The following is a 17,815-nucleotide window of genomic DNA, read 5'->3' as shown; positions in this document are numbered from 1 at the left end:
ATAAGTGGTGTTATTCTATATTCTGTTCTCTTTTGTTCATGATTAAAAAAACACTGTTTTGTTTAAAACTGAGTGGTCAGGCCAGCTGCATCACTCCTGGAATATCTGCGTTACATCTGCTTAAAGCAACGAGTAAAGTTAGGGTCTGGGCTGCCTTCTTGAAATGCTTTGAGAGAGTCTGGTCTGGTCCATAACTGTAATTCACCTCCTGACTTCCCAAAGCCTATCTACCATCTATAAGACATAAGTCAGAAGGGTGATGAACACTCTCCATTCAAGAAACTTGACACCATCCAGGAGAAATCAGCTCACTTGATAAGTTTACCATACATCACCTAAACATTCATTTTCTCCACTACCAATGTACAGTAGTAGCAGGTGTGGACAAATTACAAGGCACATTGTAGTAGCTCACCAAGGCTGCTTAGGTAGCAGCTTCTGAGCCAATGACTCAGTGAAGGACAAGGGCAGTTGACACATGGGAAAACATTTGGGATGGCACAGTGGCTCATGTTTAGCACTGCTGCCTCACAGCACCAGGGACCTGGGTTCAATTCCTGCTTCAGGCAACTCTCTGTGTGGAGTTTGCACATTTTCCCTGCTTCTGTGTGGCTTTCCACCGGGTGGTCTGGTTTCCTCCCACAGTCCAAACATGTGCAGGTCAGTTGAACTGGCCATGCTAAATTGCCCATAGTGCTCAGGGATTGTAGGTTACATGCATTAGGGGGAGAGGGAATGGGTCTAGGTGTGATACTTTTCGAAGGATTGGTGTGGATTTGTTGGGCCGAAGGACTTGTTTCCACACCAAATGGATTTTTTTTAAAAGAACCCACCACCTACAAGTCACATACCATCGTGGCTTGGAACTATGCCACTGTCCCTTCCGAATCTGCAGCGATTCGTGGAGGTAGGTCTTTCTCCAGGGTAATTAGAGGTGGACAATAAATGCAGGTCTGACACCCACATCCTGTGTGAGTGAATTAAGAAGCAACAGATCAGTTGAAGAAGTTCTGCGGCAATAATTCAGATCAGTTCCACTGGACTTGAGAAATGGAACCACAATTTCAAAATTTGCAATCAGCACTAAATTTAATGCAATAATTTATGTAAAGGAGAACTGCAAAATATTCAAAGACAAGACTGATAAACTTTCAGAATAGGCATGCAATTGGTAGATGACCGTCTGTATGACAGACAGGAGAATAAGGAAGTCACATACTCCTGAGTGTCACTAGGATTGTTAACTACTGATTGTGATTCAGGTTAATAAAGCTATTTAAAAGGAAAAAAACGTTTAGTTCTAAAAGGCATTGAAAAGCAAAGAAAGTACATTACATTCATATCAGAATATGATTGGACTATAGTTGTAGTACCAGGAACAATTCTCATTTCCACATCATTAAGAGGATGCAGAGTATTGGAGATGTTGTAAAAATGATTTTGAAAAATGACACAAAAGTGAGGCTTTAATGATCAGGGAAAACTGAAGAGGCTGTAGCTCTGTTACAGAGAAAACCTAGGGGGAACCATACAGAGGCTTTTAAAGTTTTGAAGATTTCAATAAGATAGATGTAGAACTGATGTTTCCTCTTGTGGAAGAAACCTGTACCAGGGGTTATAAGTATAAGATGCTAATAAATATAATAAGAAACTCATTAAAAATATTTTTAGTCAGCAAGTAGTGAGAACGTAGAACCTGCTGCCTTAGGAAGAAAAGAGAGACAAAAGGCAAACATAGCTTTAAGGCAAAGCTGCATAAAGACTTAAGGAAAGAATCAATAAAAAGATATGTTGATTGAGTTAGATACTGAGCAATGAGAGGAATGTGATGAAGAAGGATGGGAGGATGTTCAGGTGAAGCATGGAGCTGTTGAGTTGGACGGCATGTTCTTGGGCTTCTGTGAGCCTGATATACAGGCAGTTCCCCTGGGTGAATAAATTGTTCAGATAGGTGAGCACATGCTGACTGGTGAGGGCAAACTCCATGGCAGTTGATGTATTACTCCATTGAGCAAACAGAGAGTGGTAATGGTTCAGTCGGACCCTAATGGGTGACTATGATACTGGTAATATCTGGTCAGGTAGTGATGAAGTAGGCCTCACCCTTCTGCCAGTTATCCTTCTGTTTTCCTCTTTTCCTGTTTCTTCTTCTTTCTCTTTTGTTTCACTTACCTCTTGGTGAAGAACTCGTTGCGGTGACAGTGTTGGCAGCAGTGAATGTGCCCAACAATACAGACCCATGACAGCGGGGTGGGAGGCCGGCCTGGGGTTCCCAACACCATCTACGTCTGGTGCAGATACACGGATATGGCGGAGGCCATGACAGGTTGGGGCCCGGTACGAGACCCGGCAGCATCAGCAGCGGCTGCGTTGGCGAGGTGGGCCCTGAGTGGACTCACGGTGATGGTGGTGGAGGTGAGTTTGGGACAGTGCAGTAGCCAGCGGCATTGGTGGCATCTGCATGGCGAAGTCCATCGAGGACTCACAGTGACGAGGGAGTCAGTGGAGGGGTGATGGCACTGAAGAGTGGGCAACTTGCATTTCAGGAGTGGCACGATGAAGGAGATTTGTGCCTGGTCACCAGCCCCATAACAGAGCACACAACAAGAACGACTGTCAAAGTGGACATTCTCTTGATTTCTTCATTTTTCTGCATTTATATTCCATCTTTTGGTTATTTTTCTGTGTTTTTAAGATGGTGTCGGAGAGTGGTAACATTATGGAACACTTTTCATTGTATTTTGCAATAAGATACACATGATGATAAATAAACAAAATCTAAAACTACAGTATGGAACCAAGCCATTCGGCCCATCTGTTCGAAGCTACTGCTTGTGTTCTTGCATGATCTTGTTAGTTGGTGGTTGTAGTAATGATCTTAGGTCAGGGTACAAGGAGACGTAAGTCAGATCCCAACTTTCTTTCGGGCTCATCATAAGTAAAAACGGGACAGGAGGTGTAAAACAAGCTTCCGACTTGCTGTCATACATATGACATGATCACACATAAACCCAACCCCACTCCACTGCTCTCAGACCTGAAATCTGATGGTGTTCTGGATATGAAAATGTGACTGTGTGAGGCAGAAGAGACAACCCATGCATGGGGTGTCTGTGAGCTGACAGAGGAACCCCTTTTTAATACAGACAATTGATTTGTGATAAAAAGCTGAGTTCTGACCTGGTGGACAGGTGGCTGCCACTGTCTGTAACATACAGAAATGGTGAACCTTTTCTGCGTTTCCCTCTCCACTATGTACGAGCTGGGGTGGGGCACAATGGCTGCACAAAGCCACGGCAAGAGAATCACCTTCGGTTTTGTCGGTTGTGGGGATGTCTTGCACTGGAATAAGAAAACCGAAAGGTCCTTTCTGGAGTGGATTCTCTCGATGTAATTGAAGCTTTTCAAACCAGAGAGCAGGTCACCAAGGGTTACAGAATTAGCTCTGTCTAAATTGGTTCCGTCTGTTTGAGGATGCTTTAGCAGCATTAATCTACAGGAAAAGCATTTCAAAGCTGCGACCAATTGCACACAAAAGCTCATTCCGAAAAAATTGTAGCAACTGCAGCCCTGGCATATATGTCAGTATTTGCTAGAATATTCCAGCACTGGCTGCAGCAACGCCCTGAGCCATCTGTGCTTAACTCTGCTGCTTCCACCCATCTGAGAAAGAAAACCAATTCATAACAAAGCCCCTTTTTCTTCACTGACCTTTAGTCGCTTGGTTTGCTGCCCCAAACTGTGTTGCTGCGGTTACCCCAACTCCATTCTCGTTCACCTCGGGGAGGCCCGGTGCTGGTTTATTGTCCCTATCTTGGTCGACACACAGACTGTGCTCTCCACTAACCACTGTCTCCATCTCTGCTGCAGCTTGATCGGGTTCTCCTGATGAGTTGTGCAGGGGCTTGTTACACTGCACTGGTACTGATGCTCAGCTATTCCCACACAGATTCAGCCTGAAAGAGAGGGGGAGGGGAGAGGGATCAGCTACACCTCCATATTCATGATTAGTGCAGAACGGCACAGGATTTCTTTGCTAACGATGGATCTCCTTTAAATTCACTGCAGCACAGCATTCCATTACACGACATTCCCCATTATACACAAGTCTCTAACCCTGTCTCCATCTGCCACATTGTCAGCTTGCCAGAAAAATTCAGCCCTGCAATATCCACAAAGCTGCAGAGAGAGACAAAGCTTTGTGCCCTTTCCAGAAACATCGAAATACTGACTCCTACGAAGGGCCAGAAATCTGTATCGTTTCTGGTTCAGTCTTAAAGGAATATTTCATACCGACGGCAAGATCCAGTAATGTAGACCCACAGACCATTTCCAGGGCTCATTCATTTTGTGCCCTTTACAGGGACACATACCCCACTTGCCCACAACACTCCCTTTTCAAGACTAGCCACAAAGCCAGCAATTGTCCTGATTCAGCAGTGACAGAGCAGGCAATTCAAGTCCCTGAGTCGGGTTTCAGCCTTGCTTCCAGACTTAGCCGTGTAAACACACCACTATTCAGTTTCATTATTTCTACTGCTGAGCAGATCATCCTGCCCCTAAGACTGAGAGTGAACCGTCCATGTTGATATTGAGCTCTATAGGACCACAGGAGGACCACCTAGTCTAGTACTGAGCCATATAGATCAGTACTGAATTGCTGAGTCCAATAATAAGCCCCATGGGGGCAGGAAAGAGCTGCCCAGACTAATGCCGAGACCCAGAAACCAGGAGAGAAGCACCCAGTCAGATATTCCGCCTCACGGGCTGGACGAGAATCAGAGTGTGCTCAAAGCTCCCAGCTCTCTCTTGGATAATCTCAACACAACAGTGCTGAAATTGAGCTTTGGTTGACCACGATCTGGTGACCTAGCAGCAGAAATATCAGCCAGGATCCGTGCTCTGACCATATTCAAAGCACCGTGGGGTGGCAGGGTGGCTCAGTGGTTCGCACTGCTGCCTCACAATACCAGGGACCTGGGTTCGATTCCAGCCTGGGGCGGCTGTCTGTGTGGAGTTTGCACATTCTCCCTGTGTCTGTGTGGGTTTCCTCCAGGTGCTCCGGTTTCCTCCCACAGTTCAAAGATGTGCAGGTTAGGGTGAATTGGCCATGCTAAATTGCCCATAGTGTTAGGTGCATTAGTCAGAGGGAAATGGGTCTGTGTGGGTTACTCTCCGGAATGTCAGTGTGGACTTCCTGGACCGTAGGGCCTGTTTCCACACTGTGGGGAATCAAAAAAAAATTAGGGAATCAAAGGGGCACAGATGGAGAGATTGACATTGATGCGAAGTTGGGATGTCAACAAAGACCTCACACTCCAGCATGTTGGACAAAGTTGGCTAGAGATATCAAAGCAAAAACATCGCCAGAACAGTCAAATTACAAATGGCATACTTTACAGAAGCTCCTGGGGTACAGCCCCACACACACACGCTGGCTCTCTCACTGGAGTACAGTCCCACACACACACACATACACACACACTGACTCTCACTGGGGTACAGTCCCACACACACACACTGACTCTCACTGCAGGAATATCCTCCCTAAGTACAACTGTAATACTATTCTTTATCAAAAATGCCACTCCTCATTCCTCTCTTGCCCCCCCCTGCCCCATCCTTCCTGTTGCATTTGTATCCTGGAATATTAAGCTGCCAGTCCTGTCCACCCCTGAGCCACGTTTCTGTAATTGCTACAATATCCCAGTCCCTTTTTCCTAACCATCCCTGAGTTAATCTGCCTTGCCTTTTAGTCCTCTTTCACTGAAATAAATGCAGTTTAATTTATCAGTCCTACCTTGTTCTCCACTTTGTTCCTGACTGTTTGACTCGCTTCTTTTCTCAACTGTACCAGTCTCAGATTGATCTTTTTCCTCACTATCTCCCTGGGTCCCACCCTATCCCCACCTCCCCACCACCACATTACTAGGTTAAATCCTCCTGAGCAGCTCTTGCAAATCCCCCTGCCAATATATTAGTCCCCTTCCAATTCAGGTGCAATCCATCCTTCTTGTACAGGTCACTTCTACCTCAGAAGAAATCCCAATGATCCAAAAATTTGAACCCTTCTCTCACACAGCAGCTCCTCAGCCACACATTCAGCTGCTTGATCCTCTTATTCCTACTCTCAGTAGCTCGCAGCACCAGGAGTAATCCAGATATTACTACTCACGAGTACCTCCTTTCAGTACTACACACAGACACTAACTCTCACTGGGGTACAGTCCCACACACACTGAGGTACAGTCCCCCACACTGACTCTCACTGGGGTACAGTCCCCTACACACTGACTCTCACTGGGGTACAGTCCCACACACATATACCGACTCTCACTGGGGTACAGTCCCACACACACACACTGACTCTCACTGTGGTACAGTCCCACACACACATACCGACTCTCACTGGGGTACAGTCCCCCACACACACACACCGACTCTCACTGGGGTACAGTCCCACACACACTGTGGATCGATGAAGGAGGAGGAAGAGGTTAAGTCAGTCTGATAGGAAGAAAAGGCAAGGCCAGGTTAACAAAGTGTATTTATTTCAAAGCAAGGAATATATTAGGTAAACCTTAGGACCTGGATTAGTTCAATGTTACTACAATGTTACTATTACAGAAACCTGGTTGAGGAAAGGACAGGTTTAGCAGCTCAATTTTCCAGCGTTTAAATATTTAGGGTGTGATAGAGAGGCATGTAAAAGGGGTGAGGGAGTTGCATTACTGATTAAGGAAAATGTCACAGCTGCGCTAAGAGTGGACATGTTGGAGGGCTCATCCAGTGAGGCCATATTGGCAGAACTCAGGAATATGAAAGGTGCAATCACTATGATGGGTTTATACTATAGTCCTGCGAATAGCCAGGCAGAAATAGAAGCACAGATATGTAAGCAGATCATGGAAAGACGTGTTGTAGTGGATGATTTTAACTGGGACTGGATTAGTGCCAGGGGCTTGGATGGGTCAGACTTTGTCAAGTGCTTTGTGAAACAATATGTAATAATCCAACTAAGGAATGAGCCTGGCCAGGTGATTGAAGATTCAGTAGGGGAGCATTTTGGAAATAGTGATCATAATTCCTTAAATTTTAGGTGGTTTATAGATAAGAATAAATCCGTCAAGTGCAAGTGCTAAATTGCGGGAAGGATAATTACAACAGTATTAAGGAGGAACAGGAGAAATCAGGTATGAAGTAGCTGTTTGAGGGTAAATCCATATCTGAATGTAGGAGTTTATTAACGGTCAGTTGATCAGAGTTCAGGATCAGCACGTTCCAATCTGGATGAAAGATAAGAATGGAGATATTTTGGAACTCTGGATGGCATAAGATATTGGATGTTTAGCTAATAAAAAAGGAAGCGTATGTAAGTTTCAGCAAACTGAGATCAGACAAGGCCCTCGATGAGTATAAAGGAAGCAGGTCATGAAACTGTAGAATCCCTAAAGCATGGAAGCAGACCATTTAGCCCATCAAGTCCATGCTGACCCTCCAAACAGCATCCTACTCTCTATCCCTGTAACTTTACATTTCCCATGGCTAATCCATTTAGCCTGCACATCCTTGGATACTAGGCAGTTTAGCATGGCCAAAACACTATCTTCAGTGCACCTGGAGGAAACCCACACAGACACAGGGAGAACATACAAATTCCACACAGTCTGTCACCCGAGGATGGAATTGAACCCAGGTCCCTGGTGCTGTAGTACTAACCACCGTCCTGGGCACTTGGAATTAAGGAGAATCCCAAGGCATTTTACACATTTATTAGGAGCAAGAAGGTAGCTGGAGAAAAGGCAGGCCCACACAAGGACAAAGGAGGAAATTTATATGTAGAGCCAGCAAATATTTCACATCAGTATTCACCAAAAAGGACATGGATGGCATGGTAAGATTAGGGAGTGGTATGCTGACATTCTAGGGCATGTCAATATTAAGGAGGAGGTGTTATTGGGTGCCTTGAAAAACATTAAGGCAGGTAAACCCCTAGAGCCTGATGGGACCTATCCCAGAATACTAAGGGAAGGAAGAGTTGAGATTGCTCAGGCCTTCGCAGAGATCTTCCTATCCACTTTAGCCATAGGTGAGGTCCCAGAAGACTGGAGAATAGCCAATGTCATTCCTTTATTTAAGAAGGGATAATCCAGGAAATTATAGGCTGGTGATCTTTACATCAGTAGTAGAGTAATTACTGGAAAATATTCTCAGTGACAGGATTTACATGCATTAGATAAGTGATCTGTAAGCAGGGACAGAGAGTAATATAATAAAGTTGGCTGATGATACTAAAATAGGAAAGCAGGCAGTGATGAGGAAAAAAAAATTACAGATGGATATTGATGGACTAGGAGAATGATGCAGAACCTGGCAGGTGGTGTTTAATGTGGGTAAGTGTGAGGTTGTCCATTTTGGCTGGAAAAATAAAAGGGCAAATTATTATTTAAATGGGAAGCAGATTCAAAATGGGAGGCATCGGTGCAGAGGGATCTGGGAATCTTTGTGCATGAATCACAGGAAGTGGGTATGCAGTTGCAATATATAATAAGGTAAATGGAATCCTGCATTTATTGCAAAAGGACTGGATTACAAGACTAAAAAACGTGTTGTTACAATTTTATAAGGCATTGATGAGACCACACCTGGAGTACTGTGACCAGTTCTGGTCTCCTTACTTGAGGAAGGATGTAATGGCAATGGAGGCAGCTCACCAGATTGATTCCAGGGATGAAAAGGCTGTCATATGAGGAGCAGTTGAATATTCGCTCGAGTTCAGAAGAATGAGGGGGGATATGATTGAGGTATACAAGATGCTAAAGAGGATTATAAGGCGGACGTTGAACAGATGCTTCTCCTTGTGGGACAGTCTCAAACAAGAGGGCATAGCTATAGAGTGAGAGGAGGTAGGTTCAAAACTGTGATTAGAAGAAACTACTTCTTTCAGAGGGTTGTGAATCTTTGGAACTCATTTCCAATCAACAGATTTAGAAAAGAAATAGAGATATTTCTAATGAAAAGCAGGATAAAGGGCTATGAGGAGCAGGCAGGAAGGTGGAGTTGAGGCCAGAATAATGTTAGCCATGATCATGTTAAACAGTAGGGTGGGTTTGAAGGGCTGAATTGCCTACTCCCATTCCTACTTCCTATATTCCTCTATCAGAAAAGAATGGACTCACAAGGAGTAGCCAGCATGACTTTGAGTGCGGAGGTCATGTCTCACCAATTTGATTGAGTCTTTTTGAGGATGTGACATAGATGATTGATGAGGATAGGGCAGTTTACATGGGACTTTTAATACAGAATTTGACAAGGTCCCTCTTGATAGGCTGATCCAGAAGATTAAGTCGCATGGGATCCATGGTGAATTGGCAAGTTGGATCCAAAATTGCCTTGGTCACAGAAGACAGAGGGTAGTGGTGGAGGGATGTTTTTCTGACTGGAGGTCTGTGACCATGGTTTTTTAAATTAGATTAGATTCCCTGCAGTGTGGAAACAGGCCCTTTGGCCCAACCAGTCCAAGCCGACCCTCCGAAGAGAAACCCACCCAAACACATTTCCCTCTGACTAATGCACCTAACACTGACTGTGTGGAGTTTGCACGTTCTCCCCGTGTCTGCGTGGGTTTCCTCTGGGTGCTCCGGTTTCCTCCCACAGTCCAAAGATGTGCGGGTCAGGTGAATTGGCCATGCTAAATTGCCCGTAGTGTTAGGTAAGGGGTAAATGTAGGGGTATGGGTGGGGTGCGCTTCGGCGGGTCGGTGTGGACTTGTTGGGCTGAAGGGCCTGTTTCCACACTGTAAGTAATCTAATCTAATCAAACACTATGGGCAATTTAGTATGACCAATTCACCTGACCTGCACATCTTTGGACTGTGGGAGGAAACTGAAGCACCCGGAGGAAACCCACGCAAACATAGGGAGAATGTGCAAACTCCACACAGACAGTCGCCCGAGGCAGGAATCGAACCCGGGTCCCTGGCACTGTGAGGCTGCAGTGCTAACCACTGAGCCACCATACCGCCCTCATGGTATTCCACAAGTATCAGTGCTGGGACCTCTGTTTGTAATACATATAAATGATATGGTTGAAAATGTAGGTGGTCTAATTAGGAAGTTGGAAAAGATTACATGAAAATAAGTGGAAGTGTAGATAGTGATAAAGGTTGTCAAAGCATAGAGCAAGATTTATATTGGTTGTAAAGTTGGACAGAGAAATGGCAGATGGAGTTTAATCTGGATGAGCATTTTGGGAGGTCAAATGCAAGAGGAGAACATACAGTAACTGGCAGGACCTGTAGGAGGTTGATGTAAAGAGGGATCTTGGGGGTGCAAGTCCATAATTCCCTGAAAATAGCAACACAAGCAGATAAGGTGGCATCAGTTGGGACATTGAGCATAAAAGATAGCAAGTCATGCTGCAGTCGTCTAAGACTTTAGTGAGGCCACATTTCAAGTATTGCATGTAATTCTGGTCACCACATTATAGGAAGGCTGTGGAGAGGGTGCGAAAGAAGTTTACCAGGACATTGCCTGGATTGGAGAGTGTTAGCTATAAGGAGAGTTTGGACAAACTTAGATTGTTATCACAAGAATGTCAGAGGCTGAGGAGTAATCTGATAGAGTGTTAACATTATGAGAGGCATGGATAGAGTAGACAGTCAGAGTCTTTTTCCCCAGAGTAGAAACTTCAAATACTTGCAAGCATAGACTTAAGGTGAGAGGGGGGTAAGTTAAAGAAGCTGGGTGAGGCAAGTTTTTTTACACAGGGTAGTAGGTATGTGTGGGTGGGTAGTAGGTGCCTGGAACGCACTGGCAGGAGAGCTGGTAGAAGCAAATACAATAGTAATATTTCAGAGACATTTAGACTGACACGTGAACAGGCAGAGAATACTGGGATACAGACCACGTGCAGGCAGATGGGATTAGTTTAAAATGGCATCATGGTCAGCGTAGAGATGTTGGGCCTGAAGGGCCTGTTCCCGTGCTGTACTGCTCTATGACTCTAACTGAGGGAATGGTCTCACACACATTTGACTCTCACTGGGATACAGATCCCACACAAACTAACTCTTACTGTAGTAAGACTTCAACATATATTGGCTCTCTCTCGGGTTTTTGATTAGATTAGATACCCTACAGTGTGGAAACAGGCCCTTTGGCCCAACCAGTCCACACCGACCCTCCGAAGAGTAATCCACCCAGACCCATTTGCCACTGACTGATGCACCTAACACGATGGGCAACTTAGCATGGCCAATTCACCTGGCCTGCACATCTTTGGGTTCAGGTCACACACACTGTCTCTCACTGAGGCAAAGGTCCTGCACAAACTAACCCTCCTGCGCTCGGTTTCCATACAAACTAACTCTCATTGGGGTATGGGTTCCCCTGATTCACACTGGGGTACAGTGCCACACACACTGACTCTATTGGGGAACAGGCTCCCACACACACTGACTCTCATTGGGTTAGGTGTCCCACATACATACCGACTCTTACTGGGGAACAGTCCCCCACACACAGACTCTCACTGGGGAACAGTACCCCCTCCCCCACCGACCCCCACCACACACACACACACAGACTCTCACTGGGGTACAGTCACGCACACGCACACACACACACACACACACACACACACAACACACACACAGTTAGATGTCCCACACACACTGACTCTCACTGGGTTAGGTATCCCATTCACACACTGACTCTCACTGGGTTAGGTGTCCCATGCATATAGAAACACAACAACATAGAAGCCAGTAGGAGGAATAAGGCTATTCAACCACTCCAGCCTGCTCTGCCACTCAATATGATTGTGGCTGATCATCATGCTCAATACCTTAGTCCTGCCTTCACCTGTCCCCCTACACATTAACAGCACAGAGGTGGAACTAGTAGAGAGTGTCTTGGGAGTGGTCATCCACAACAAGCTTTCTTGGACTCTTCATGTGGATGCACTGGTTACAAAGGCCCAACAACGTCTCTTCTTCCTCAGGCAGCTGAGGAAATTTGGCATGACGGTGAATACCCTTGCCAACTTTTATAGGTGCACCATCGAGAGCATTCTGTCTGGATGTATCACTACCTGGTATGGCAACTGTACCATTCAAGATCGGAGACGGTTACAGAGAGTAGTAAACTCGGCCCGGACAATCACAAAGGCCAACCTCCCGTCTATAGAATCCATCTACCAGGCCGCTGTCAAGGAAAGGCCGCCAGCATTCTCAAAGATCCATCCCACCCTGACAATGTTTTTCTACAACTTCAACCATCTGGGAGAAGGTACAGAAGCCTAAACACATGCACCAGCCGGTTTCAAAACAGTTTCTACCCTACTTTTGTTAGAATACTGAATGGACTCACAAACTGTTAACATTCACCTGTACCTGTGTTTTGGTTTTTGCCACTGTTTACCTATTATTTATTTATCTATGTTACTTAACTCTGTGATCTGCCTGTGTTGCTCACAAGACAAAGCTTTTCACTGTGCCCCAGTACAGATGACAATCAATTCAATTCATGTCCATCCCCTCAAAATCCCTTTATCTGTTTAGTCACAATCGCAATGCCTATCTCCTTCTTGAAAACACAATGTTTTGGACTCAACCACTTTCTATGGTACTGAATTTGACGGAATTACTACTCTCTAATGAAGAAAACTTTCTTCACTTCAGTTCCCTAAGATTTAGCCCATAGCCTTAAACTATGAGCCTTGGTCCTGGACTTCTGCATCATCAGGAACATCCTTCCTGCAACTAACCAAACTTAATCAATCTCCTGATTCATCTTTGCTGACTTCGAAACTGTTCCCAATCCTCAGACCTATTTTTTTTTGTCAATTTTGTGTATTTTTTTTGTATTTAATATTTAACTTCCCTCATAAGAAGTAGTATGGCCACTGCTCTCTTTGCATGCTTACGCCACACAGGAATAAACAATTTTTGCAGTTCACCCATTCACTCTTTGAATGTTTGCCATTGCCTATCCAGTGTTATTCCTTTCAATACCCTACATCATACCCAACTCATGCCTCATACCATCGCAGTTCCCCTTCTTAAGATTCAGGACTCTCATCTTAGAATCAAACTACCTCAATTCTCCATCTTGATAAAGAATTCTATCATATTATGATTGGTCATTCCCAAGGGGTCTCTGGAAACTACATTGCAATTCATCTGACTCTCACTGGGATACAGTCCCACGCACATACACACCGACTCTCACTGGGGTACAGTCTCACACATACACACCGACTCTCACTGGGGTACAGTCCCACACACTGACTCTCACTGAAGTGTGGCTCCGTGAACCCTCTGTTTCCTGTGCTCCCTGAGCGGGCTTGCGGTGGGGGAAGCAGTGTCGGGGCCCGAGTCTGGGCCAACGGAATGAGCACAGGGACAGGGACTGCTCCAAATCTCTCCTGTTAGGCATGTCTGTGTGTGTTTCCACAGGCTGCGTTTCTCAGGACACTGTGACACTTCCAGAAAAAAAAGCCCCACCCCCCAAGGGATCAATGTCTGGCTGCAGAATGGTGCTGTTTTTCTCTGCTCTCTGGGGCTGGCACACACACTGCGAGGATTGAGCGAGAGCGACGTGTGTTGTAGTAACCCGGGCACCGAACCCCGCACAGCGTCAGGCAGCAAACTGGGGCGATAGATGTACTCACTGTGCAAGCTCCGGTTCCCTCTCTGTGGAAGCTGATCATCCAGGCACTACACACACACACACAGGCCTTGGCCGTCAGACACAGGGGGGGAGAGAGAGAGAGAGACAGCAGCGAGTGGGTGTGTTCAGTGCTGAGCTCTGCCAAGCATTAGATAAGTGTCTATTATGGGCTGGGCTCGCTTACAGATAAAAAGGCAGGAACTGCACTGGGGTAGACCGCAAGCTTGGATCTAACGGGGCTCTGACACGCCGTCCCAATCAATGCAGCAAACCAGGGGAAGGGGGAAACTAACAGGGCTCCCATTCCAAACCAAAACCCTCAGGCACCTCCGTGCAGTTAACGGACAGAAGCTGGAAGAGCCTGGACCACCTCCAACCGCAGGATGGTGCCTGTGGTAGGAATGCTGAGCACGGGGCGATCAGAGGATCAGTTTTACCGGCTGGCCCCTGCCTCACATAGAGCTCCACTTCAGGCAGGAACACCCCCACTCGTCAGGACCCCACTAACACAAGCCGTGGGCCCAGCAACCCAAGATTGCACAATGGACCGAGGAGTGGCAGGTGAAGTTTAGATAAATGTGAGGTGCTGCATTTTGGAAAGCCAAATCAGGGTAGGATATGCTTAATGGTAAGGTCCTAGCGTATTGCTGAATGAAGAGACCTGGGAGTGCAGGTTCATAGCCCCTTGAAAGTGGAATCTCAGTTGATATGATAGTGAAAAAGGTGTATGGTAGGCTTTCCTTTATTGGTAAGGGCATTGAGTATCGGAATTAGGAGCTCTCTCTTCCTGATGAAGGGCTCTGGCCGGAAACGTTGGATTTTCCTGCACCTCGGATGCTGCCTGACCTGCTGTGCTATACCAACATCACACACTCAACTCTGATCTCCAGCATCTACAGACCTCACTGTCTACATATAGGAGTTAGGAGGTTGTGTTGTGGCTGTACAGGAGAGTGGTTTGGCCAGTTCTGGTCTCCTTCCTATCCGAAGGATGTTGTGAAACCTGAAACGGTTCAGAAAAGATTTACAAGGATGTTGCCAGGGTTGGAGGATTTGAGCTATGGGGAGAGGCTGAATAGGCTGGGGCTGTTTTCCCTGGAGTATTGGAGGCTGAGGGGTGACCTTATAGGGGTTTACAAAATTATGAGGGGCATGGATACAGTAAATAGACAAAGTCTTTTCCCTGGGGTGGCAGAGTCCAGAACTAGAGGCGTAGGTTTAGGGTGAGAAGGGAAAGATATGAAAGGAACCTAAAGGGAAACTTTTGCACGCAGAGGGTGGTGCGTGTATGGAATGAGCTCCCTGAGGATGTGGTGGAAGCTGGTACAATTGCAACATTTAAAAGGCATTGGATGAGTATATAAACAGGAAGTGTTTGGAGGGATATGGGCTGGGTGCTGACAAATGGGACTAGATTGGGTTAGGATATCTGGGTGGCATGACGAGTTGGACTGAAGGATCTGTTTCTGTACTTTACATCTCTGTGACTCTATAACCTGGGCATTGAAACTGCAGTTGTGCCCCACCTAAATGTTGCCCGGATCAATGTGGGAAACCTTTGGGGCCGACAGGTCCCTGTATCATTGGAGCAGATTATGGTACTCAATCCATGGATGACCCAGTGCTCCTGGGTATAGGTGCTGGATCTGAAAAGTTTGTGGAAACAAAGCTGTTGTATGGTCTGCAGGCATCAGGTTGTGGCAGTCTGCCTGTCACCTCTCATCTGTCCTCCCCAACATCCATGTTGGCAGCTAAACCACCCACATTCTCATAGCCTTTCAAAAGATCAATAGAAACCCAATTCCTTAAGGATGAAAATATGAACAAGACCATTGGTCAATCTCTGCCTTAATTCAATTTCACTGCCTGTGCTCCATATCCTGATTCAAAGAACAAAGAACATTACAGCACAGCTAATTCAGATCCTCTATCTAAACCTGCCGCCTATTTTCCAAGGATCTGTATCCCTCTGCTCCATGCCCATTCATATATCTCTCTAGATACATCTCGAATGATGCTCTTGGGCCTGCCTCTATCACCTCCGCTGGCAACCCACCACTGTCTGTGTAAAGAACTTTCCACGCATATCTCCCTTAAACCTTTCCCCTCTCACATTGAACTCATGACCCTTAGTAATAGAGTCCCCCACTCTGGGAAAAGGTTTCTTGGAATCCACCCTGTCTATACCTCATGATTTTATAAACCTCATTCAGGTCCTCCCTCAACCTCCGTCTTTCTAATAAAAATAGTCCTAATCTACCCAAGCCTGTCTCCGTAGCTAGCGCTCTCCATACCAGGCAACATCCTGGTGAGCCTCCTCTGCATCCTCTCCAAACCATCCTCATCCTTTTGTTAATGTGGCAACCAGAACTGTATGCAGTGTTCCTAATGTGGCCGAACCAAATTCTTATACAACTGTAAACTGACCGGCCACCTCTCGTACTTAGTACCCCTTCCAATGAAGGAAAGTATGCCGTATGTCTTCTTGATCACTCTACTGACAAATTCCTTATAAAATTTATCATACTCAACTTTGAAGTCTCCAATTTTATTCATAGTGTTAAAGTTTTCTTGTCTCAATTGTGTAATGTTATGATCACAGCTGAAAATGTGTTGCTGGTTAAAGCACAGCAGGTTAGGCAGCATCCAAGGAATAGGAAATTCGACATTTCGGGCATAAGCCCTTCATCAGGAATGAGGAGAGTGTGCCAAGCAGGCTAAGATAAAGGGTAGGGAGGAGGGACTTGGGGGAGGGGCGATGGAGATGTGATAAGTGGAAGGAGGTCAAGGTGAGAGTGATAGGCCGGAGTGGGGTGGGGGCGGAGAGGTCAGGAAGAAGATTGCAGGTTAGGAGGGCGGTGCTGAGTTGAGGGAACCGACTGAGACAAGATGGGGGGAGGGGAAATGAGGAAACTGGAGAAATCTGAGTTCATTCCTTGTGGTTGGAGGGTTCCCAGGCGGAAGATGAGGCGCTCCTCCTCCAGCCGTCGTGTTGTTATGTTCTGCCGGTGGAGGAGTCCAAGGACCTTGCATGTCCTCGGTGGAGTGGGAGGGAGAGTTAAAGTGTTGAGCCACGGGGTGGTTGGGTTGGTTGGTCCGGGCGTCCCTGAGGTGTTCTCTGAAGCGTTCTGCAAGTAAGCGGCCCGTCTCCCCAATATAGAGGAGGCCACATCGGGTGCAGCAGATGCAATAGATGATGTGTGTGGAGGTACAGGTGAACTTGTGGCGGATATGGAAGGATCCCTTGGGGCCTTGGAGGGAAGTGAGGGAGGAGGTGTGGGCGCAAGTTTTACATTTCCTGCGGTTGCAGGGGAAGGTGCCGGGAGTGGAGATTGGGTTGGTGGGGGGGTGTGGACCTGACGAAGGAGTCACGAAGGGAGTGGTCTTTGTGGAACGCTGATAGGGGAGGGGAGGGAAATATATCCCTGGTGGTGGGGTCCGTTTGGAGGTGGCGGAAATGACAGCGGATGATACGTTGTATACGGAGGTTGGTGGGCGTATACAACGTATCATCCGCCGTCATTTCCGCCACCTCCAAACGGACCCCACCACCAGGGATATATTTCCCTCCCCTCCCCTATCAGCGTTCCGCAAAGACCACTCCCTTCGTGACTCCCTCGTCAGGTCCACACCCCCCACCAACCCAACCTCCACTCCTGGCACCTTCCCCTGCAACCGCAGGAAATGTAAAACTTGCGCCCACACCTCCTCCCTCACTTTCCTCCAAGGCCCCAAGGGATCCTTCCATATTCGCCACAGGTTCACCTGTACCTCCACACACATCATCTATTGCATCCGCTGCACCCGATGTGGCCTCCTCTATATTGGGGAGACGGGCCGTTTACTTACAGAACACTTCAGAGAACACCTCTGGGACGCCCGGACCAACTAACCCAACCACCCTGTGGCTCAACACTTTAACTCTCCCTCCCACTCCACCGAGGACATGCAGGCCCTTGGACTCCTCCACCGACAGAACATAACAACACGACGGCTGGAGGAGGAGCGCCTCATCTTCCGCCTGGGAACCCTCCAACCACAAGGAATGAACTCAGATTTCTCCAGTTTCCTCATTTCCCCTCCCCCCACCTTGTCTCAGTCGGTTCCCTCAACTCAGCACCGCCCTCCTAACCTGCAATCTT

The 17,815-nt window shown here is 46.7% G+C and overlaps 1 protein-coding gene across 5 annotated transcripts in view; it reads right to left on the bottom strand.

Moving 5' to 3' along the window:
- The window catches only part of maptb (microtubule-associated protein tau b), a 91,636-nt gene extending 77,858 nt beyond the window's left edge, over nucleotides 1–13,778 (bottom strand). For all 5 annotated transcript variants that reach the window (XM_060849062.1, XM_060849064.1, XM_060849063.1 and 2 more), the window contains exons 1-2: nucleotides 13,675–13,778; nucleotides 3,712–3,956 (exon numbers count right to left, since the gene is read on the bottom strand). In XM_060849062.1, coding sequence (XP_060705045.1) covers nucleotides 3,712–3,859 — 148 coding nt within the window. In that variant the 5' untranslated portion in view covers nucleotides 3,860–3,956; nucleotides 13,675–13,778. The remainder of the gene's footprint in view (nucleotides 1–3,711; nucleotides 3,957–13,674) is intronic.
- Between the last annotated feature and the right edge of the window lie 4,037 nt (nucleotides 13,779–17,815).

This window comes from Hemiscyllium ocellatum, chromosome 32, assembly GCF_020745735.1.
Source record: "Hemiscyllium ocellatum isolate sHemOce1 chromosome 32, sHemOce1.pat.X.cur, whole genome shotgun sequence".
NCBI classification, from domain to species: domain Eukaryota; kingdom Metazoa; phylum Chordata; class Chondrichthyes; order Orectolobiformes; family Hemiscylliidae; genus Hemiscyllium; species Hemiscyllium ocellatum.
Note: the sequence above shows the minus strand (reverse complement) of the source record. Positions and strands in the feature narration are given on the sequence as shown.